The following is a 23,427-nucleotide window of genomic DNA, read 5'->3' as shown; positions in this document are numbered from 1 at the left end:
GGCGAAATGGAGTCGTGGTAGTAAGCTAATCACAGAGTGCGAGCATACGCCTGTCAATGTAGAATGATTTTGATTGACACATGTTACCAAGGTGGTGAGAACAAAATTGGCTGGTGTGCAGGTGTCATGAATCCCACGGTGATTTTGTGTATTCGCTTATTTTGTGTGCAAAGTAAAAACATTTCCACGCACATATAGTGAATGAGGCCCATTGAAATCAAATTTTTGCACAGATTTTGGCTTTTAAAGGCTGTGGTCTTAAACTTTGGTCAGCTGATGAACAGCCTATTTCAGTTTAATTGTTTTCAAAAACTGCTTACTCAGTTTTTTTTCTGTCTCACTCCCATTTCTTTTTTTGCATTTTGAAACTACTTTGAACCTTCTTAAGATCCAACTGTGCAAAATGTAAATTCTTGCAATTTTTCAACTGGTCTTAAAATTTTGATCAGGAGTGTAGTAGTTTTAAGTGGTTTCATATATAAATGCAGTGGAGCAGAGGAGTCTAGGCCATGATTGTTTTTATGATGATGGACTGGACCCCATAGACCCAATACTGGACACAATTGACCCAGTACTGGACCCCATGGTCCCAATACTCGACTCCATATACCCAGTAATTCACCTCAGTTTGTACTCATGATTGTCAGGGTCTAGGACTGTGTGTAACAACAGGGAGTAGTTTATGTCAGTCACATCTACGTCAGTAGTAAATATTTAACATGAATTGAAAGTGACCAGTTTAAAAATGAAATATGTTTTCCTTATACTTTATATAATGAAAATTAGAGGTTGACCGGTTATCGGCCAGGCCGATTATCGACGCAGATATTTGGAAATTTGACGTATATCGGTATCGGCCTTTTTTAATCCGACGGGCCGATATTAAGAAATCAATTTAAAACTGGGTTATTTCCGCTCAGATGCAGCCGCGCCCCTCTCTCTCTCTCTCTCTCTCTCTCTCTCTCTCTCGCTCTCTCTCTCTCGCTCGCTCGCTCGGTCTCTCTCTCATCTCATCTCACACATCAGGAGGTAATATGAGTTAGCAGAGCTGCTGCTAATGTTAACTCTGCTCTGACGTTATTCTGAAACATTTGTTGTGAGATGTAGTGCACAGGGATGTTTATTAGTTTCAGAAGAGTTTTCTGCATTTACCTTTGACATGTGTTTTCTCTCCAGAGCTTCTCACACGAGAAAACTTTCCCTCTCCGCGGTGGGTACCCCTTCCGCGTTGGATTTTGACGTGGAAGGGGTATCCCCTGCGTCAAATAGTGCCTCTATGGGGCTCTGACCGCATGCGTTGATTTCTGACTATTTGGGGTGAGACTGTGTTGGTATGTAATGTAATAGTGTGTGTTTGCGTTCAAGTCACGTGAAGAACTGTACAACTCACAACTACTAATGTTGCTGTGCGCTAACACTAGAAAAGTCCTATGATCTGAAAATTAAAGTGAAGATGAGAGAGAGTAAAATTCAGAAGTGATTTATCTGAACATGGTGGAACATTTTAAATCCTGTGTGAGCTCATTAAAGCCCTAAAGGCTGTTTGTGTTCTGTCAGGAGTTTAATTACACTCATAGCAACTATTAGACTTTTTTATGTAGCTTTTGTCATATTAATCATTAATAATGTAGCAACATAGTTTTGAGTGACAGGGTCCCTGCTATCGCATGGTAAAATATAAAATTCAATAATGAAATCAACGTAAGGCCTCCCAAATGCTGTAATAAATTAAGCATGATGAGTTGAGCATATGTCAAGCATGTGGCCCAAGAGTTTACAAGAGTCTCCCTGTATTTTTGTTGTGTTTGAACTTAAAACAAAGATAAGTCATTATAGTTATATTTAAATTTTACTTTATTTACTGTGGAAAAATTCCAGGGAGCTATTTATTTAAGCTTTTATTCAACTTTATAACAGATGCTTCTGAGTCTAGGAAATCCATGCACTTCTGAAGCTATTATTTTCTATTTGTTTGATTAAATAAACATGCTTTAGGCATTTAAACAAAGTTCAGTGTTTGCATTATTCAAAATTTTTCACACCAATTTTTACACTTTTACTGCAAATGAATATCGGCTCCAAATGTCGGTTATCGGCCTCCTCTAACTACTAATAATCGGTATCGGCCCTGAAAAACCCATATCGGTCGATCTCTAATGAAAATGTACAGTATCCTAATTGTCAGTACATTCTATGATGTCCAGGAACAGGTGAAGTTCAATTCACAATACATCAAATAAATGAAAAAACAAACAAACATTGAAAATCTAATGTTCAAAAGCTTTTATCTTTTTTGGTCCAGGAATCCTATTCGTATCCCATTTAAAATCCTTTTTTTTTTTTTTTTTTTTTTTTTAAACTTCTTTGACTGACATTAAACAATAAGAATGTGTGTTTTAATGATAAACCCCTGTGTTAATGTGTCCTCTTCTGTAAATCCTGTAGTAGGTTTTGTTGTGTTTTTCCTGAATGACCTGAAAACTTGTTGCAATCATTTGCTTGCATGTTTTTGTGCACTTGTGGTTTTCTGTTCAGTTGGAGTAGAGATGGCACAAACTAGTGAGCGCATCCACAGATAACATTGTGTCTCAGTGGGACGTCCTCACCGGGGACTGTGACCAGAGGTTTCGCTTCCCGTCCCCCATCCTGAAGCTGCAATACCACCCCCGAGACATGTGAGTGAAGGGGCTAGCCATCAATTCCCAGTCTACACACTTAAAGATAATCAGCTGATTTATGTTCTCTGGTCGTTTTAGGGACAAGGTTCTGGTTTGTCCCATGAAATCAGCCCCCGTCTTATTAACTCTGTCAGACTCCAAACATGTGGTCCTTCCTGTGGATGACGACTCTGACTTAAATGTGGTGGCAGCGTTTGACAGGCGGGGCGAGTACATCTACACTGGTAACGCCAAAGGAAAGGTCAGTTCATTGATAATAATCTGCAACAGAATTTCATTATGAACTCAATATAAATTCAAAGGTTCTCTGCATTATTGTTATTTAAAATCATTTAAATTGGCATTTAATGCGTGTCGCAACAAAATTCTGAAGATGCCCGACTTGCCTACATGCTCTCTTTGTAAACAAATGGTTTGTTTATGGTGGAATACACTTCGAAATTGTTCACCGTGAGGCAAGAGATTCAGGTGAGTAATCAGGGAAAGGCTTACCGATCTGTGATACTTAGGCTATGACTCGGGTTTTCCAGATTTTTTTTTTTTTTGCAGTCTTTTTTTTTTTTTTTTTTTTTTTTTATGCAGAGACTCTACAGACACTGTGTTACAGACATGAATCAATACAAACAAGAACAGTCCCCACCCCCCGCTTCCCACCCATGCTCCAGCAGAACCCCACCCCTAACAAAATTTTTTTTTTATAAATTTGATGAAAAATTGGTGATGAAAGTCTCCTGCAGCTTAACATGGACACCCATGTCTCTTCACAGGTCGTTAGTGGTTATCAGGTGCATTTGCCATGTTTCTCCTCCCCTAGCAACCCTGTAGAGTCCATAGCAACTGTGTGTGTGTGTGTGTGTGTGTGTGTGTGTGTGTGAGAAACTACTACTACTGTTACTGATCCGACCTGTATGATAGAAAAAAATGATTGAAACTCTTTCTCTCTGTCTCACTCACTCACTAATACACACACACACACACACACACACACACACACACACGGAGAGCATTATTACCACGTTAACGCGTTCATTAAATAACGCTGACAATTTTTTTTAAATCTCCCGTTAATGCCGTTCTACCTTTAAAGCAAGTCTTAGTTCATTTATACATATGGACTCTTATTTTGAAACTCATGCTTTTATTTTGGTGCTCCACACGCTGGTGCTCTGTGTGAACTGTGCACGTAGCTGAGAGGAGATAAGTGAGGACCTTTTCCGAGTAATGCTGAATCAAACTTTGTGTCACTCCTACAGAAGCAACGCCTGTATGTATCAATCATTCTGTTGTTTGCTAAATAATTTCACATGCAAACGTGCCGTTAGAAACATGTTTATGACGTTATTTTATATATATATATATATATATATATATATATATATATATATATATATATATATACAGTGAACCCTTATTTTTCGCGGTTAATGGGGACCAGCGCCCCCCGTGAAAATCGAAAATCCGCGAACTGGAGCCGGAGACCCCCGAGCCTATCCTTGACCTAGGTACATGTATGTATGTATCTATGAATGGTATATAAGTACTGCAAATGTAATAATTATGAAATAAATGAGATATATATAAAAGAAAACAATAATTAGTACATGCATATATATAGATCGGATACATGTACATGTACGTACTGTAAAACATCTGAAAGAAAAGAATGTAGAAAGTAAACAAAACACACACACGTGCATACGTACTAACAGCTGATACGTACTCTCTCCTCTCTTCATTCGTGACGCTCATCCATCGTATACGTACACACGAACACACGCACATCTACTCCCAGCTCTCTTTTCCTCTCATACACACAAGAAATGAATCAGTTCTCTCTCTCTCTCTCTCTCTCTTTGGTCTCGAGCATCAACACACACAAACACACGTACATGGGCATGCATGAACTGACATTTCTAGATTTTCTCTCTCTCTCTCTCTCTCGCTCGGGGTAAGCGGTTGCTGGGCCGTCTGCGTTTCTCGTGTTGCTTACAGGAGGCTGTGAGTCATCGATTGACGTTTCGCTGGCAGCTGTGGCCTCTCGTCTGCTGTGGGGTGGATTTTCGCGGAATTTCCGCAATTTTTTCTTGATTTTTTTTATTTTTTGATGAATATTTCTGAAAAATCCGCGAATAACTAAAACCGCGGAACTTAAAGCACGAATTGGCAAGGGATCACTGTATGTATATGTATATATATATATATATGCACATATACATATATACCTACATGACTGCCGAAAAAACAAGAACGGGAGGAGGGATGGGCAGAGGGATGGGAGGCGGAACCAGCCCAGAGCACAAGCTCCCAACAAATGCTGCTTGCAGTTTTAGTTATTATTATTTATGATAACTTATTATTTACTCAGAATTTACAAAAACCTCAGCACATTTGCACCAAAATTTCCTCAAAAAACCTTCCTTCAACCCCCCTCAAAAGTTCCTTAACACTTTCAGTGCCATGGGCCGATTAAATCGGCTCTACGAAAACAACCTGTAAAGTGCCACGGGCCGATCAGATCGGCTTTGGAGAACACGCCACATTTGTGTACAAACAAACCATCCACCCCCATTTCTTTCTCACATTTCGATGACGTTCTTTCCGTGTCCCCCTTTTGAGACCAAGCAGACGGGAATTTGAGGTCACGCGACCGAATAATATTTTTATATCTTTTTAATGTTTCTTATTCTCCGGTGTTTCATCAGAGGGAGCCCTCCATGCCGGGGGGCGGCTGTGGACTCCGGGGGCTGTGGCGGCACCTTCTCTCACTGGGGTCCGCTCCTTTCTGGTGGGTGGGGGTCCCAGTTGGCCCTCTCCCACTAGTTGGGATGCGGGGCTGTGTTGCTGGTGCCTGGTCGCCGGGGTCGGCGGCTGCATCCTGGTGCGGATGGCTCCCTGAGACAGCGCCTCCTAAATTGATGTTTTACTTTTACTTGTACATTTTTGTTCTGGTCTACCCGTGCTCAGTCAGTCTTCTTAAGTATGTGTGAGCTTGTGGGTTTGCATGTTTATGTGGGTTTGCATGTATATGTGTGTGCGGGTGAGTGGGTGGGTGTGGGTGGGGGGCGGTACTGATTTTTAAACTGATATGTAAAGCACTTTGTGCTACAGTTTTTAATGTATGAAAAGTGCTATATAAATAAAGATTATTATTATTATTATTATTATTATAAATTATGCAAATTACGATCAATAATGATTCGGCTGCGTCCGGTGCGTTTTGGATCTAATCAGCAATCGGTCGGATGTTACCGAGCGGTTTCCTGCAGGATTCTTCAAATATTATGAAAACGACGCGAAATACTGAAAAACGGCCAAATTCTGTGGCACTTTTAAGGCTTATTATCCCCTTAACTGTCTGGCACTTAAAGAGTTAAAGGGGACTTTACAGATTCACTGGAATTCTTGGGGGTGGGGAAGTGTGTTGAACAATGTTGATTGGCAGAACACACTTGCATCAAACTTCTTTCTTTAATTTCTACGAGCTTCACGTCTTTTGGGATTAGATCATTTGGGTCTGTTATTCTACTTTTTTTTTTTAATGAGTCCAGGGCTGGAGGTTCAGGGTTTAGTCTGTCGGGGGGGTTTTTTGTGAATCACTCCTGTAACCATTCAAAATCCATGAGTTCTGTTTTATTTCTTGTTTAGATTCTGGTGTTGAACACAAACACTCAGGAGCTGGTGGCTTCGTTCAGAGTGACCACTGGAACCAGTAACACCACTGCCATCAAATCCATCGAATTTGCACGCAAGGGCAGGTGAGAGGACGCTGGAGGTGTGCTATATGTTTAAAACCTGCACTTCCTCCAGTTTACAACGGAATGAACATCATGTAAAGCATTGTGGAAACCAAGGGCATTAATATTAACCTAATCCATCCATGTCTCTAAGGCAGTGTTTCCCAACCAGTGTGCCGCGGCACATTAGTGTGCCGTAAAAAATCATCAGGTGTGCCGTGGAAGATGATCCAGTTTGACCTGACTGGTACTGGAAGAACAGCGTGATATAGATACATACGAGTGGACGCACTAATGATCCACTCAACCACAACAGTCTCCTGTTTGCCTTTCTAAAAATAAAAATAAAAGTGAAAGTGAACCAGCCCCGATGCGGTGCGTTCTGCAGATAAAGCCACCCCTCACTAGTGACGCACGGATTAGCGAGTAACCCCCAAACCCCAGGTATCAGGCTGGGGCAGGGGGGATATCCCTCCCATACTATTACACATCGGACTTCAATCCAGAGGTTCCTCTGAGGGGTCGCTGACGAACCGCTCTCAGCTTTCTTGTTCCAAACACTCCGTGACAATGTGCCCCGATGTGCCCTGCCCCCCCCCCCCCCCCCCCCCCCCCCCCGAAAAAAGAGAGAGACTCAGAGCTGTTGAGGAGTATTTGTGTGTGTCTTTCTTCAATTCCTGCAGGAATATGAGCTTTGTGTTCAACTGAACAGGTCCAGGTTTCACACCCAGTAAGTACATTGAGATTAGATTTGTATAATATTTCAGTAAATACACTTTTTGTGACATTTTTGTTTGGTGGTGTGCCTTGTGATTTTTCTAAAGTAAAATATGTGCCATGGCTCAAAAAAGGTTGGGAAACACTGCTCTAAGGCACAATTTCTTTGACTTGTTGACATGAGAACATAAAGACAAACGCAAGCATTCGGTCTTAAAATGGTCAAAATGGTTGTTGAATCCAATCTAGTGAAGTGTCTAAGAACAACTTATTAACTAAGAAGACTTATTCTGAAAAGTCTGTAAAGGTTTTCTGATGGTCCTTTAAATGTGCTTTACAGACTTTCTGCATGATCTTGAGAAAGTCTAATTTTTATATATATGCCTGATCGTAGTCCGCAATTTAAAATGAGATTATCAGCACCAAAATAGGTTATTTTGAAATGCTATTTCCAGCTTCCCTGGTTGGGTTGGACAAGACTAGACTGATTTATGACAGACTTGCGTCACTATGACAACATCATACCGACTGGCAGAGATTGACAGTAAGAAGGAAGGAGTGAGGAGTGAGATCTGTCCTTTTTCCTAAAGAAAGGGATTTCTTGGATTTATTTTGTTGTAATGGTGGACACTAAACTGGAGCTGGACTGGCAGAAAGAAAAAGAAAAAAATTAAACAGGAGAGTGATAGAGCATGGGCTAAAACACCGGTAAACCTCTGCATTGCTTTTAACCGATAGAGAGAACTAAGGGAGTTACAAGGAATGATAACAGACCTGGAGTTGGCCCTCTTCCTTCTAGACAGGTATAGAATGCTTCTGTTCTGTATACATATGCGTTTCAACATTGTATTTGATTATAGTGGCTGTTGGTAGCTCAGTCAAACACTTAGTAAAAGCTTCTGCATTAGCTGCACAGCTAACTCTTTGACATCGGTAGTATGTTTTATTTGGAGCATTGTTTCAGTCACAAACTAAGAGCTTTGTAAGGTGAGACTGAAATGGTTCTGTATGGAATTTAACGTTCATGCCAGGGCCTTGATACTAAACTGCCCTTCGGGAACATGACAGTTATAAAAGTAGAATACTGTGATGCAGAGGGCTGAAGCAGCTAGCGCTGAACTGCTAATGCAGAATGATGAAGATGTTGAATGACTGAAGTAATTTCTGAAAGTGCTTCAAAACTTTGTGGAAAAGCTGGTGCAAATGTATATTAAAGCCGCAAGCGGCATCTAAAGGCCCTCGCCAAGGGCACGTCCAGTGGAAGTATGCTCATCGTTCAGCAGGTGGCGCTGTAGCCCCAAATTTTGTGTCTTCTAATGAATGGGTTTAGGCCTGGGACATTGACAATTGATTTGAGACAAATCAGTGTTCGTATGTCCGAACTGAACAAAATTTTGTATAAATAAATCTGTAGGGGGCGCTATGAGCAAAAATTCAATTTGTTCCATTGAATGGGTGTAGACCTGCTAGATGTACCACTGAGTCAAATTTGAGCCAAATCGGTGTTCGTATGTCTGAACTGATGCAATTTTCGTGAAGGTAAATTTGTAGGGGGCGCTACTGAGTGAAGTGGCAATTTCTTTTGATAAATGGGTGTAGGCCTGGGAGATTGACAACTGATTCAAATTTGAGCCAAATTGGTGTTCGCATGTCTAACGTGAAGTAATTTTCGTAAAAGTAGCATTGTAGGGGGCGCTATGGCGCCGAATTTAAAATTTTTCTGATAAATGGGTGTAGGCCTGGGATATAGACGTCTGAGTCAAATTTGAGCCAAATTGGTGTTCGTATGTCAGAACTGATGTCATTTTTGTAAATGTACATTTGTAGGGGGCGCTATAGTGCGAAATTTCAATTTATTTTAATAAATGGGTGTAGGCCTGGGAGATGGACGTCTGAGTCAAATTTCAGCCAAATCGGTGTTCGTATGTCTGAGCTGAAGCAATTTTTATGATGGTAAATTTTCGAAAAAACTTCGCAAAGTTTGCAACCTTGTCACACAAAAACGGTGATGCCGATTCACAAAATTCGGCTAACTTTTGATTCCCCACTTCTCTAGATACTGTACACCGATTTTGAGCTCATTCGGCCAAACGGCTTAGTAGGAGATAGTTAAAATATGTCAGCAAAAACGCTGACTCAGCATTTTGGAAATTTCAATCCAATATGGCCGACTAAGGGTTGGTTTAGGGGCGTGGCCATAATAATATTTTTTGTTTGTCTCCTCATGATGAATCTGTCTACCGATTTTCGTGGCTCTACGACAAACTTTATGTTGGACGCGCTCCCATTGGCGCAATGCATTTCCACTTTTCAAGGGGGCGCTGCCGCAACATTTCTTTACCGACATCTACGAAACCTATATGTAAATTCAATTTCTCACACTTCTGAATTTTAGGCAAAATTTGGTGAGTTTTCGTAAATGTTCAGAGGGTCAAAATTGAGCTCAAAGCGCAGGAGAAAGAAAAATAAGACAAAAAAATAAAAAATAAAAATAAAAATAATTAAAGCCGCAAGCAGCATCTAAAGGCCCTCGCTAAGGGCATGTCCAGTGGAAGTATGCTCATCGTTCAGCAGGTGGCGCTGTAGCCCCAAATTTTGTGTCTTCTAATGAATGGGTTTAGGCCTGGGACATTGACAATTGATTTGAGACAAATCAGTGTTCGTATGTCCGAACTGAACAAAATTTTGTATAAATAAATCTGTAGGGGGCGCTATGAGCAAAAATTCAATTTGTTCCATTGAATGGGTGTAGGCCTGTGAGATGTACCACTGAGTCAAATTTGAGCCAAATCGGTGTTCGTATGTCTGAACTGATGCAATTTTCGTGAAGGTAAATTTGTAGGGGGCGCTACTGAGCGAAGTGGCAATTTCTTTTGATAAATGAATGTAGGCCTGGGAGATTGACAACTGATTCAAATTTGAAACAAATTGGTGTTCGCATGTCTAACGTGAACTAATTTTCGTAAAGGTAACATTGTAGGGGGCGCTATGGCGCCGAATTTAAAATTTTTCTGATAAATGGGTGTAGGCCTGGGAGATGTACCACTGAGTCAAATTTGAGCCAAATTGGTGTTCGTATGTCTGAACTGAAGCAATTTTAATAAAAAATATTAAAAATTTTTGTAGGGGGCGCTGTAGTGCAAAATTTCAGTTTCTTCTGATAAATAGGTGTAGGCCTTTGAGACAGATGTCTGAGTCAAATTTGAGCCAAATCGGTGTTCGTATGTCCGAACTGATGTCATTTTTGTAAATGTACATTTGTAGGGGGCGCTATAGTGCGAAATTTCAATTTCTTTTAATAAATGGGTGTAGGCCTGGGAGATGGACGTCTGAGTCAAATTTCAGCCAAATCGCTGTTCGTATGTCTGAGCTGAAGCAATTTTTATGATGGTAAATTTTCGAAAAAACTTCGCAAAGTTTGCAACCTTGTCACACAAAAACGGTGATGCCGATTCAAAAATTTCGGCTAACTTTTGATGCCCCACTTCTCTAGATACTGTACACCGATTTTGAGCTCATTCGGCCAAACGGCTTAGTAGGAGATAGTTAAAATACAACTTCAGCGAAAACGCTGACTCAGCATTTTGGAAATTTCAATCTAATATGGCCGACTAAGGGTTGGTTTAGGGGCGTGGCCATAATAATATTTTTTGTTTGTCTCCTCATGATGAATCTGTCTACCGATTTTCGTGGCTCTACGACAAACTTTATGTTGGACGCGCTCCCATTGGCGCAGTGCATTTCCAATTTTCAAGGGGGCGCTGCCGCAACCTTTCTTTACCGACATCTACGAAACCTATATGTAAATTCAATTTCTCACACTTCTGAATTTTAGGCAAAATTTGGTGAGTTTTCGTAAATGTTCAGAGGGTCAAAATTGAGCTCAAAGCGCAGGAGAAAGAAAAATAAGACAAAAAAAAAAAAAATAATAATAATCTGAGCAAGAACAATATAGCCGTTTCTATGGCAACCACGTATTTGCCTTTTTTTGAAAGTTCTCGAGGTCCCCCACATGTGTGTGGGGTCAGATGTCACCTGTCGTGCACTTACACACATGTGACTGACCCCGAGTGGGCGTGTCCCATTGACTCCCATTCATTCTGAGCAGGTGTAAATATGCGATTTGCGCACATGTCATATACATCGTCGGAAAGGTCTTAGTGCCGTGAATGTGAATATGTGTGAGAGTGGCGACAGTGGCGAAAGGCGACCGCGTCACTGGCGATTTCGTCCCCATGCGCCCACTGCAGACTCAATAGGCCCTGCGCCGGCTTTACTCGGCTCGGGCCTAATTATTGGGACACATCTTAGAGCACTGGTCTGTGAGTAACACTGCGGAGCCCTGAAGTAAAGGAGACATAGGAGGAGGAGTTGGACTTCCAAAGTTAGGTTTCATTTTCGTTTTCACGCCAGTTACTAAACTACACTACAAACAGACTTTATGAAGTTTGCTTGTTGTCTCATTTCAAACGTCACTTTGCACTCTGCAATTTGCTCTCTTGAAAAAAAAAAAATGCAGAGATGTAAAGAGGATGGCTTCAAATCAAATGCAGCCTTGGCCAGAGTTATGCCCTTACGACAGTAGGTGTTAGTGCTCATGGGAAGTGGAGTCTTTGTCCCTTAACTCTTTAAGTGCCAGACAGTTAAGGGGTTAATAAGCCTTAAAAGTGCCACAGAATTTGGCCGTTTTTCAGTATTTCACGTCGTTTTTATAATATTTGAAGAATCCTGCAGGAAACCGCTCGGTAACATCCGACCGATTGCTAATTAGATTCAAAACGCACCGGACGCCGATTCATTATTGATCGTAATTTGCATAATTCATAATAATAATAATAATAATAATCTTTATTTATATAGCACTTTTCATACATTAAAAACACAAGCAGCACAAAGTGTTTTACATATCAGTTTAAAAATCAGTACCGCCCCCCACCCACACCCACCCACTCACCCGCGCACACACACACACACACACACACATATACATGCAAACCCACAAGCTCACACATACTTAAGAAGACTGACTGAGCACGGGTAGACCAGAACAAAAATGTACAAGTAAAAGTAAAACATCAATTTAGGAGGCGCTGTCTCAGGGAGCCATCCGCACCAGGAGGCAGCCGCCGACCCCGGCGACCAGGCACCAGCAACACAGCCCCGCATCCCAACTAGTGGGAGAGGGCCAACTGGGACCCCCACCCACCAGAAAGGAGCGGACCCCGGTGAGAGAAGGCGCCACAGCCCCCGGAGTCCACAGCCGCCCCCCGGCATGGAGGGCTCCCTCTGATGAAACACTGGAGAATAAGAAACATTAAAAAGATATAAAAATATTATTCGGTCGTGTGACCTCAAATTCCCGTCTGCTTGGTCTCAAAAGGGGGACACGGAAAGAACGTCATCGAAATGTGAGAAAGAAATGGGGGTGGATGGTTTGTTTGTGCACAAATATGGCGTGTTCTCCAAAGCCGATCTGATCGGCCCGTGGCACTTTACAGGTCGTTTTCGTAAAGCCGATTTAATCGGCCCATGGCACTGAAAGTGTTAAAAACACCATTGATTCCGGCTGAAGTTGTTGCAATCCACTTAAAACGAATTATCTGTACAGGACCTTTGAAAAAAAAAAAAGCCTTAAAATGTTCAAGATCAAATAATCTGAAGTTGATACTTGTACATTTTAATAGCGTTTCTCTTAATGCTACTTTGATCTGATGTGGATTTTCGTTCATTTACTTGGTTCTGGTGTGATGTGGTGTGGCTGGGAGGGGAGTGAATTAGTGGGATTTAGAGAGAGATAGACAGTGATGCATATAGACACGTAACTGGGAGTTGATGGAGAGCCTTACTCAGAACTGGATCTGAGGTCCGAGGGGCTCTGCCCAGTTGTGAGCTGCTGGCCAGGGCTGTGCCAGTCTGCGTTCTTGGGGGGGGGGCGGGGTGCCCCCCTAATACAATTGTAGGGGAAACACTGATTTATTCACAGCTGTATTGCTCTTAGATATGGAACTATTGAGTTGCAGTTGTACAAGTGTTTAAAAACTCCTTAATTTAAATTAAACTTTAACCCAACGGGTTGATAATGCATTTATAGTACAGACCCACTCCATTAAGTATCCTCAGTTCTCTTCTTGTTTCTTTCATTCTTTTTTCTTTCTTTGTATTTTTAAATGTTTTTCTGTGTTTCTGCAGCTGTTTCCTCATAAACACTGCAGATCGGATTATTAGGGTTTATGATGGCAGAGAGATACTGACCTGTGGCCGAGACGGTGAACCTGAGCCCATGCAGAAACTACAGGACTTGGTCAACAGGTACACACAACACACAGCTGAGACGGAGAACCTGAATGCATGCAGAAACTACAGGACCTGCATAAAACTAGGATAAGGGATTAAGGGTTATACTGGTCATCCTGGCTCAACTTATTTGTGATCGGGTTGCACAAAAGCAGTATAGTGGAAAGCGGGATATGTTGTGACATAAGTTACCATGGAGTCATTCCATCCAAAATCAACCAGATTTCAGAAAGTGCCCGCTTGACCCCTCAGAAAATTCTGAAAAAATTCGCACTTGTTCACCAACCAGATAAACGAACATATCCAAAATTTTAATGTCATATCTGTAATAGTTTAGGAGATACAGCCCTTTGAAAATTAATGGGGTTTTTTTCTTAATTTTGCAAATTTGCTTTCGGCCAACTTTGAGGAGCTATATCTCCTTAGGTATTCAAGCCACACTGCTGAAACTTACTGTCTGGGGTGAAAACCCCTGAAAAGACCATATTTTCCATCAAAATAATTGCAGGTGCCTTCATGTTTGGTCCTTGAGGCCTTGAAATCTGGCGAAAAGGATAATTCTTCAAAATGTCCTCTCTCTTCAGGCTTGCACTGTGCCATAATGGATGAATGTAGAGACCTAATTTTTTTTTGCATGGATTCTTATGGTCAAGATCCAACAATATACTGCAAAAAGACTACATTTCAATGAAAAGTGTTGCTGTGAGGCAATGAATAAAATGGGTCGATTTCAGTTTTTCACAAAAATACTCTTTACTTCAGCACCCAAATTACTATGTGGCCAGTTAATGAAAATTTTGAAATTTTTACCGTGTCTTCATATATGTTTCAAGATGTTGTGCACAAAATTTTAGCTTTGGGATAGAACTGGTTATATTTTTAATATTTTTTTTTTTTACTGGATGACTATATTTTCTTCAAATTGTATACAAACGTAGGTGTAAATGGCATTTTTAACAGTATAATGTCATTGATTATTGCACAAGTTATGATAATACTTTAGATATTTGAACTAGGGTGTGGAACTGCATGATGGTTCAGATAGAATAATTATAGATTTCCCAGAACTGGCTCAGGTTGATACCTGTAGTAGAGACTTCTTGGAATTGGATGGAGCTGGTCAGTTGGCCCAGTTTCACCAGGGTCAATGACATAAATGTAGCAAAGATTTCCCAAAATTTTTATGATGCTGGCCAGCCCTCTAAGTCAGACTGAGTGGCAAAAACCAACCTGCTCAACATGACGGAGTATAGCCATAAACACAGCGAGACCGGGAAAATGTGAAATATGAAATTAAATTAAGGACAGTTGGACTGGACATGGATCCGTACCTGTTACCAAAGACCAAGTGGTCCACGAACATTGACATGTGGCCCAAAATCGCGTATCCTGACATCGAGGGTGTAGCGGATCATCGCTATTTTTACCTGAAACAAATATACATGGTTTCATCAGTATTGACAACCAGGGTCCAAAACTAGGCAGAGAATCAACTGATCCAAAGTCCATTTACAGTAGACAGTGTACTGATCCCAGTGAATATATGCATAATCTACTGGTACTGAGGATATTTACGTCTAGTTAATATCAAGTACTTTATACAACACAGATACTACTGCTTTGTACGAGCAGGGTACGACATTATTCTTCTAAATTATGATATTTTTCCCACCTGTTTTAAATTACGACATTATTCTTGTAATATTATGGCTTTATTGTTGGAATATGACGACTTTAATCTCATGAACAAATGATATTTTTTTTTAATTATGAGTTTTTTTCATAACTACGACTTTATTCTCATAACATTGGGATTCTTTTTGCATTCCACTTTATTATCATAAAATTATGGGTTCCCCTCTGTCTGCATAAAAGTAGTGTTGAAACGCACTTTGTTACCATACCGTTGTGAGCATTATTTCAACAGTATTGTATTGCAGAAAGTAGTGTGTTACCATAAAAATGGCGAGGAAAAGGCAATTAACGATAGAAGAGAGACAGACCATCATCATCATAACACTTAAAAATGTAGGTCTTTCCTACAGAGAAATTGCCAAGAAAGTCAGTACGTCCAGTTTCCTTCACCATCGAAAGGCACTCAGAAACTGGGGGAAATGCTGACAGGAAGAAGTCTGGCAGACCCAACGCCACAACAGAATCAGAAGACAAGTTTCTGAGTGTCAACCGCTTGCGTGATGGGCGACTCACAGGACAACAGCTTCTAGCACAGCTCAGTAGTGGTCGTAGTAATCAAGTCTCAGTTTCACCTGTGAAGAGAAGACTTCGAGTTGGAGGTTTGATCAGTCCATAACACCTTCTTCCAGTCTTCAGTAGTACACTGGCGGTGTTTCATGGCTCAGGCAAGCCTCTTTTTCTTATTCTGAAGTCTCAGCAATAGCTTTCTTGCTGCAACTCGACCCATCAAACCTGCAACTCAAAGTCTTCTCTTCACAGTTGAAACTGAGACTTGCTTACTTACATATAGGGTGTCCCAAAAGAATTATACACACTTAATTAAAACACTTAATTTAAATTCATTTAATTTTCAAAATGTAATAGAATTTACAAACATAATTTTTGTCACCGCCTGCTCTCAAACTGACATCTGTTCTGGTCCAGACACTGCTGACAACACGGAACAGTGGAATTGCGCACATCACGAAACAATTCCCTTGGTATTTGCATGCATTCATGTTCAATGGCTGCTCTCAATTCAGCAACTGTTGCAGGTCTCATAGCGTAGACTATATCTTTTAGGTATCCCCATAAAAAAAAGTCTAGTGGTGTGAGGTTTGGTGAACGCAGAGCGTATTCAGCAAAACCCCTCTATCCATTCCACCTGTCTGGCAAGTTCACCAGACCTCACACCACTAGACTTCCAGTGTCTGGACTCTAAATAACTTTAGTGTAATTTTTGCACTTTCCAAATTCATACTGTAGGACAAATTAGAAACTTTGGAGGGCCGTATTTGGCCAGCGGGCCATATGTTTACCACTGCTTTAGCCAGTCTATGGAAAGGGCCATCCAGGTATTATATGGGGGTGCCTTCTATTATATGTATGTTAGTAATGCGCACATCAGTGGGTTACTCACAGGTCGGGTTGGGGCAGGTCAAAAGAATGTCAGTTTATTTGCGGAGCAGGTTGGGTCGGGTCAAACAATTCCACAAAAGCCCCACGGGTTAAAAAAAACCTTGACTCACACTTCACATTGAAGTGAAAGTGAAACCTATAGACGTTTTACTAATTCCTCTAAACCTCCTGCTATTGTGCAGCTAATTTTCCTTTTCCCTCCCTTCAGAAACATTAATGTGAGGGAGCAGAACGTGTGTTTTCCCCCGCCCCAGAACCGGATCCGGATGGGCCTGGTCTTGTAACTAAATCCGATCCAATCTTCTAAAAAATGCCAGATCGGCAGTCGATACCAATCTGTAGATCAGATTGGGTCATCCCTACAAGGAATGGTACTGGACAAGTGTGACGGTCAGAGAAAGAATCTGCACTGCAATTTTAGCATGTTTTCAGGCCAAGGGGGGTCCTGCTCTGCTCTGGTTCATATTAACATCCATTGAATCATTTTGTCTGAAAGATGCCACATAAAATCCTTGGATTAACCCCCAGCCTGTTGATGTGGTCCCTGTTCAGGACTCCATGGAAGCGCTGCTGTTTCTCTGGTGATGGCGAATACATCGTGGCTGGATCGGCCCGGCAGCATGCGCTCTACATCTGGGAGAAGAGCATCGGAAATCTGGTCAAGATCCTGCATGGTACCAGAGGAGAGCTGCTGCTGGATGTTGCTGTAAGAAAACTCTCAGATTTGTGTCTGTTTTAATGTTCCATGAGATCGTCTGCTCACTGGACATGTCCTCCCTCTAGTGGCATCCTGTCCGTCCCATCATCGCCTCCATCTCCAGTGGGGTTGTGTCCATCTGGGCTCAGAACCAAGTGGTGAGTTAACACTTTTCAGCTCATTCTTGAATGTCCCGAGCAAATAAAGATGACCAGACAAAACATGTTAGACTTAGTGTTCATACTATCTACAGTGAAACGCAAGGTAAAGAGCATTTACCACTTTTAAACTGCAGTTTTAATATTTTCCCAAAAAAAACTAAACTTTCTAAATTTTGTTGGAAATGAGGCCAACACATCTTTTAGTGCAGTTATTAATGTTTCTTATTGATCTGGTAAGCCTACATTGAACATGTTTTTGAACGTTTAAAAATCATGCCAGTCACATGTGTTCTTTGTAATGTTGTGTCCTCTGTATAATGTCAACATGTGGACATAAGTCATCCACACGGAGTTCTACAACCAGTCTCAGAAACTGTACTGTTGACACACCAGTTCTGACAAACCACTTCTCCTTGTCTTTGGCACAGTGCACTGACTGAGCAGTAGGGGTGTCCAATCCTGGTCCTCGATATCTACTACCCTGCATATTTTAGATGTATCCCTCTTCCAACACGCCTGATTCAAATTATAAGCCTATTATCAAGCTCTGCAGAAGCCTGATAACAACTGTCAGGTGTGCTGGAAGAGAGAAACATCTAAAACATGCAGGAAAGTAGCTCTCGAGGACCAGGATTGAACACCCCTGCTCAACAGTAAATGTCTGGTACCTAACAGTCCCAGACAGTACCAAGTCTAAAGTGGACGTCTGTAACGTCAGTGGCTACAGGACAGTTGGTCTGACAACAACAGACATATGAGGACAGACTGATCCTAAAGCATGTTTAGATGCACTTCCACTGCAGATCTGTTCCCACACCTGGACTCCACGCAACAGCTCCACCTACAACTGCTCTGTGCACCTGTGTGTGCAGTTCAGCTTATAACACAAATACAATCTGTAAATTCTCCCATGATGCAACAGCGTTGGGATGGATTGCCGGTGGAGATGAGTGTACTCACAGTGCCTAGATAGTCCAGATGTTGGAAGGGCTGATGACAACCTGAACAACTCTTCTATTCCAGAAGACGTGGTATTTTAATCTGTCTGTCCTCAGAGTTCTTGTCCACTTTGTTCTCGGTCTGTTTGAATCAGCCTTGGCCCAGAGAAGACAACGGCAGATCATGTCCACATACTGTTTTTCCTTAGTATAATAGAGGTTTAACCTGCAACTGTGCATGGAATGTCCAACTGTTCAAAGACGGCAATCTGTAAAACTGTCTCCATGACACAATCATGTGTAGTTTTACTGCAGCTCTACCCACCTATCCCTAACCCACCTTACTCTTACTCTAACCCGAACCCACCTTACTCCAACCCTAACCCACCTAACCCTAACCCACGTTACTCTAACCCTAACCTATCCTGTTCTAACTCTATTCCTAACCCACCTTACTCTAACCCTGACCCACATGGACCTTACACACAGATCTATTCAGGTTCACAATCTATTGATAATATCATGTACTGTAGTTAATGAGATTCACAATCTTCAGTTTTACATGAAGAAACAGTATTCTGACATCTTTACACAGTTCATAAATGTAGTTTGTCACGTTGAATACCTGCCCATCTTTACCTCTGACAGACTCCGCCTCCTTGACATCCTCTTTTTATACACATTCATGTTACTGATCTGTTGCTAAATAACTTGAAAAGTTATGAAATTTATCTCCAGCTGTTTATCTTTAATCACGCATACTTTTCCAGTGTTTTGTTACCCCTACCCTAAACAACATCATTGCATTATGTATATACTTGCACTACCAGTCAAAAGTTTGGACTCGCCTTCTCATTTAACTCTTTCAGTGCCATGGGCCGATTAAATCGGCTTTACGAATACAACCTTTAAAGTGCCACGGGCCGATCAGATCGGCTTTGGAGAACACACCACATTTGTGTACAAACAAACCATCCACCCCCATTCCTTTCTCACATTTCGATGACGTTCTTTCTGTGTGACCAATCAGACGGGAATTTGAGGTCACGCGACCGAATAATATTTTTATATCTTTTTAATGTTTCTTATTCTCTGGTGTTTCATCAGAGGGAGCCCTCCATGCCGGGGGGCGGCTGTGGACTCCGGGGGCTGTGGCGCCTTCTCTCACTGGGGTCCGCTCCTTTCTGGTGGGTGGGGGTCCCAGTTGGCCCTCTCCCACTAGTTGGGATGCGGGGCTGTGTTGCTGGTGCCTGGTCGCCGGGGTCGGCGGCTGCCTCCTGGTGCGGATGGCTCCCTGAGACAGCGCCTCCTAAATTGATGTTTTACTTTTACTTGTACATTTTTGTTCTGGTCTACCCGTGCTCAGTCAGTCTTCTTAAGTATGTGTGAGCTTGTGGGTTTGCGCGTGTGTGTGTGTGTGTGTGCACGGGTGAGTGGGTGGGTGTGGGTGGGGGGCGGTACTGATTTTTAAACTGATATGTAAAGCACTTTGTGCTACAGTTTTTAATGTATGAAAAGTGCTATATAAATAAAGATTATTATTATATTATTATTATTATTATTATTATTAATATTATGAATTATGCAAATTACGATCAATAATGAATCGGCTGCGTCCGGTGCGTTTTGAATCTAATTAGCAATCGGTCGGATGTTACCGAGCGGTTTCCTGCAGGATTCTTCAAATATTATAAAAACGACGCGAAATACTGAAAAACGGCCAAAATCTGTGGCACTTTTAAGGCTTATTAGCCCCTTAACTGTCTGGCACCGAAAGAGTTAAATGGCATGAGATGGACTGCAGATGGCCAACAAGTGTTCAGCATCACTGGGAACTCCTTCAAGAATGTTGGAAAACATTTCAGGTGACTGCCTCATGAAGCTCACCGAGACAATGCCAAGAATGTGCAAAGCAGTAATAAAAGCAAAATGTGGCTATTTTGAAGAATCTAAAATATAAAACGTGCTTTGAGTTATGTTACACTTTTTTTAACTACACAATTCCATATGTGTTCATTCATAGTTTTGATGCTTTCAGTGAGAATCTACAATGTAAATAGTTATGAAAATAAAGAAAAACCAGGTGAGTCCAAACTTTTGACTTGTAGTGCAGATTGGACATACTGTCCCACATATACAGTGTAAGTTTCCACTGGACAGGTGGGAGACCACATTAGACGCTGCCTATCACAGAGGCTGAGACCTACAATGAACTACCAGAAACCATCACTATGTGGATCATGATGTTACTGGGCTCTGAGTTTGTTGGATGAACTCCTTTCTGAAACAGGGACGTAGGGGTTTTGATGTTCTCATGCGATGGATGTTTGTTTCTCTGCAGGAAAACTGGAGTGCTTTTGCTCCAGACTTCAAAGAGCTAGATGAGAATGTGGAATACGAAGAGCGAGAGTCTGAGTTTGACATTGAGGACGAGGATAAAAGTGAACCTGAGCAGACAGGTAGGCGTCACGTACCGCTGACACACCAATAACACACCGTTGACACATTGGTGACACTCTGATATAACCACTGGGTTAAGGTTACCAGTAGGGTTAAGCATAGGGTTAGTGTTAGTTTTATGATTGCCAGTGGGGTTAGGGTTAGGGTTACCAGTAGGGTTGGGTTTACCAGTAAGGATAGGGTTAGGATTACCAGTAGGGTTAGGGTTTGGATTAGGTTTACCAGTAGGGTTAGGGTCCGTGTTAGTACACCTGACGGTCGTTATCAGGCTTCTGCAGAGCTTGATGATAGGCTTATCATTTGAGTCAGGTGTGTTGGAAGAGGGATAAATCTAAAACATGCAAGATTGTGGCTCTCCAGGACCAGGGTTGGCCACCCCTGGGTTAGGGTTACTAGCAGGCTTTGTTGTTTTTTTTTTTGTTGTTGTTGTTTTTTTTTTAATATATTTTTATGTTTTATACTTGTTGTGACGCACATTGAGTCTGCCTTGTGCATGAAATGTGCTCTATAAATAAAGTTGAATTGAATTGGTTGGGGTTACTAGTAGGGTTTGGGTTAGGGTTACCAGTAGGATGGAAATCGAGAACTGATTCTTTTTGAGAACCGGATTCCAGTAGCTCGATTCCTTGGAATCGTTTATCTGCCTGCTTAATGATTCTGCTTATCGATTCCGCCTTCGTTGCACATGCACAATGATGTCACGCATACGCTGCCTTGTTTTGGTCAGAACGTAGCCAACATGGTGTTGAGGCAGAAACGGTCTAAAAAGACCACACCAGGTCCACTTGGAACACTTGCAAAGCTTCCATGTCTTCAAAAGGGTGGAATCCCTCCAATATGCTCAAACATTTGTCCACAGCATGTGATTCATTTACAGGAATGTCATGTATTTGATACACTACTTAGCGACGCTTGTGAATGTAGCAGCAGAGTGAACGCCGGGCCCAGTTCCAGGTCTGGTGTTGGCAACAAACGTCGTACCCTGTCAAATACGCGTTTCCGAAGGTAGGGGAAAGGAATTGAGGTGCACAACAACAGGAGCCGACCCGAGCCAAACTGGCAGTATGTGGCAATAGAGGAATTAGTAGTGTCTTAAGTTGCACTTTCACTCCACCCCCCACCCCCCGAACCGGGCCTGGCGTCATCCGTTACTATTTGTACATACTGTATATGGTATATTTTCTGTGCAGAGATGGAAATATAAAAGACAGTTAATACAAACACACCCCTTTGTACTCTTTTATTCCTTCACCCAATGAGAATCAATAAGAGAATCAATAAGGAATCGGATCAATAAGCAAAATCAATATTTGAATTGGAATCGTTAAATTCTTATCGATTCCCATCCCTAGTTACCAGTAGGGTTAGAGTTAGATTTACCAGTAGGGTAAAGTTTAGGGTTTGGGTTAGGGTTACAAGTAGAGTAAGATTTAGGGTTGGGGTTAGGGTTACAAGTAGGGCAAGGTTTGGGTTAGGGTTACCAGTAGGGTAAGGTTTAGGGTTTGGGTTTAGGTTAGGGTTAAGTCAGCTTATCTCAACCATATGGCGACACCATACGTTTTCAACAGCAGGCTGATGTGAACTGCAGTGTTCAAACTGCTGCAGCCTCGATACCATATACAGTCAGGTCCATAACTATTGGGACATCAACACAATTCTCGTCTTTTTGGTTGTAAACACCACCACAATGGATTTGAAATGAAATGAACAAGATGTGCTTTAACTGCAGACTTTCAGCTTTAATTTGAGGGTATTTACATCCAAATCAGGTGAATGGTGTGGGAATTACAACAGTTTGTATATGTGCCACCCACTTTTTAAGGGACCAAAAGTAATGGGACAAATTAACAATCATATGTCAAACCTTCACTTTTTAATACTTGGTTGCAAATCCTTTGCAGTCAATTACAACCTAAAGTCTGGAATGCATAGACATCACCAGACGCTGGGTTTCATCCCTGGTGATGCCCTGCCAGGCCTCTACTGCAACTGCCTTCAGTTCCTGCTTTTTCTTGGGGCATTTTCCCTTCAGTTTTGTCTTCAGGAAGTGAAATGCATGCTCAATCAGGTTCAGGTCAGGTGATTGACTTGGCCATTGCTAGGGATGTCCCGATCCGATCACGTGATCGGAAATCGGGGTCGATCACGTGATTTTCAAATGATCGGAATCGGGTGAAAATAATCGGATTTAACCTTATAAAACAACAAGCATGGCCATGTTCACGTTTTAAATTCATCCTGAGGTACAAAGAGATTGCCAAACGGAATGACAATGGCTTAGTTTTAATTTTGATAAGTTTCACAATATCAATGTCAGGCGGGGAATTCAGACAACGTAATAGTCGTGAGCCGGTAGTTAGTAGGCTAATGCAGGGCAAGTGTGTCACCTCGGGACAGAGAAAATGTCTGCAGTTTGGAGGTATTTTAAACTGGACAGCGAAGGCAGTGCAACAGCCACTTGTAATGTGTGCAAATTGGGCATTTCGCGTGGTGGAAAGGACAGAGCTGCATTCAACACTACGAATATGATACGCCACCTGAAAAACAAACATCCTGCCCAATACTCCAAGTTCACTGTGGCAACTCAGACAAAGACTCTGAACCAGCCGACACTGAAAGAGACGTTGAAAAATAAAGAGAAATTGCCTGCGGACA

General features: G+C 41.7%; 1 protein-coding gene across 1 annotated transcript in view; it reads left to right on the top strand.

The window, feature by feature from the left end:
* Positions 1-23,427, top strand: part of rbbp5 (retinoblastoma binding protein 5) — a 63,970-nt gene that overhangs the window by 4,180 nt on the left and 36,363 nt on the right. The window contains 8 exon segments of the mRNA XM_030133497.1: positions 2,536-2,546; positions 2,549-2,675; positions 2,757-2,919; positions 6,324-6,433; positions 13,319-13,438; positions 17,069-17,222; positions 17,300-17,371; positions 20,654-20,771. Coding sequence (XP_029989357.1) covers positions 2,536-2,546; positions 2,549-2,675; positions 2,757-2,919; positions 6,324-6,433; positions 13,319-13,438; positions 17,069-17,222; positions 17,300-17,371; positions 20,654-20,771 — 875 coding nt within the window.

The sequence above is a fragment of the Sphaeramia orbicularis genome, chromosome 5 (genome assembly GCF_902148855.1).
Source record: "Sphaeramia orbicularis chromosome 5, fSphaOr1.1, whole genome shotgun sequence".
Taxonomy (NCBI): domain Eukaryota; kingdom Metazoa; phylum Chordata; class Actinopteri; order Kurtiformes; family Apogonidae; genus Sphaeramia; species Sphaeramia orbicularis.
Note: the sequence above shows the minus strand (reverse complement) of the source record. Positions and strands in the feature narration are given on the sequence as shown.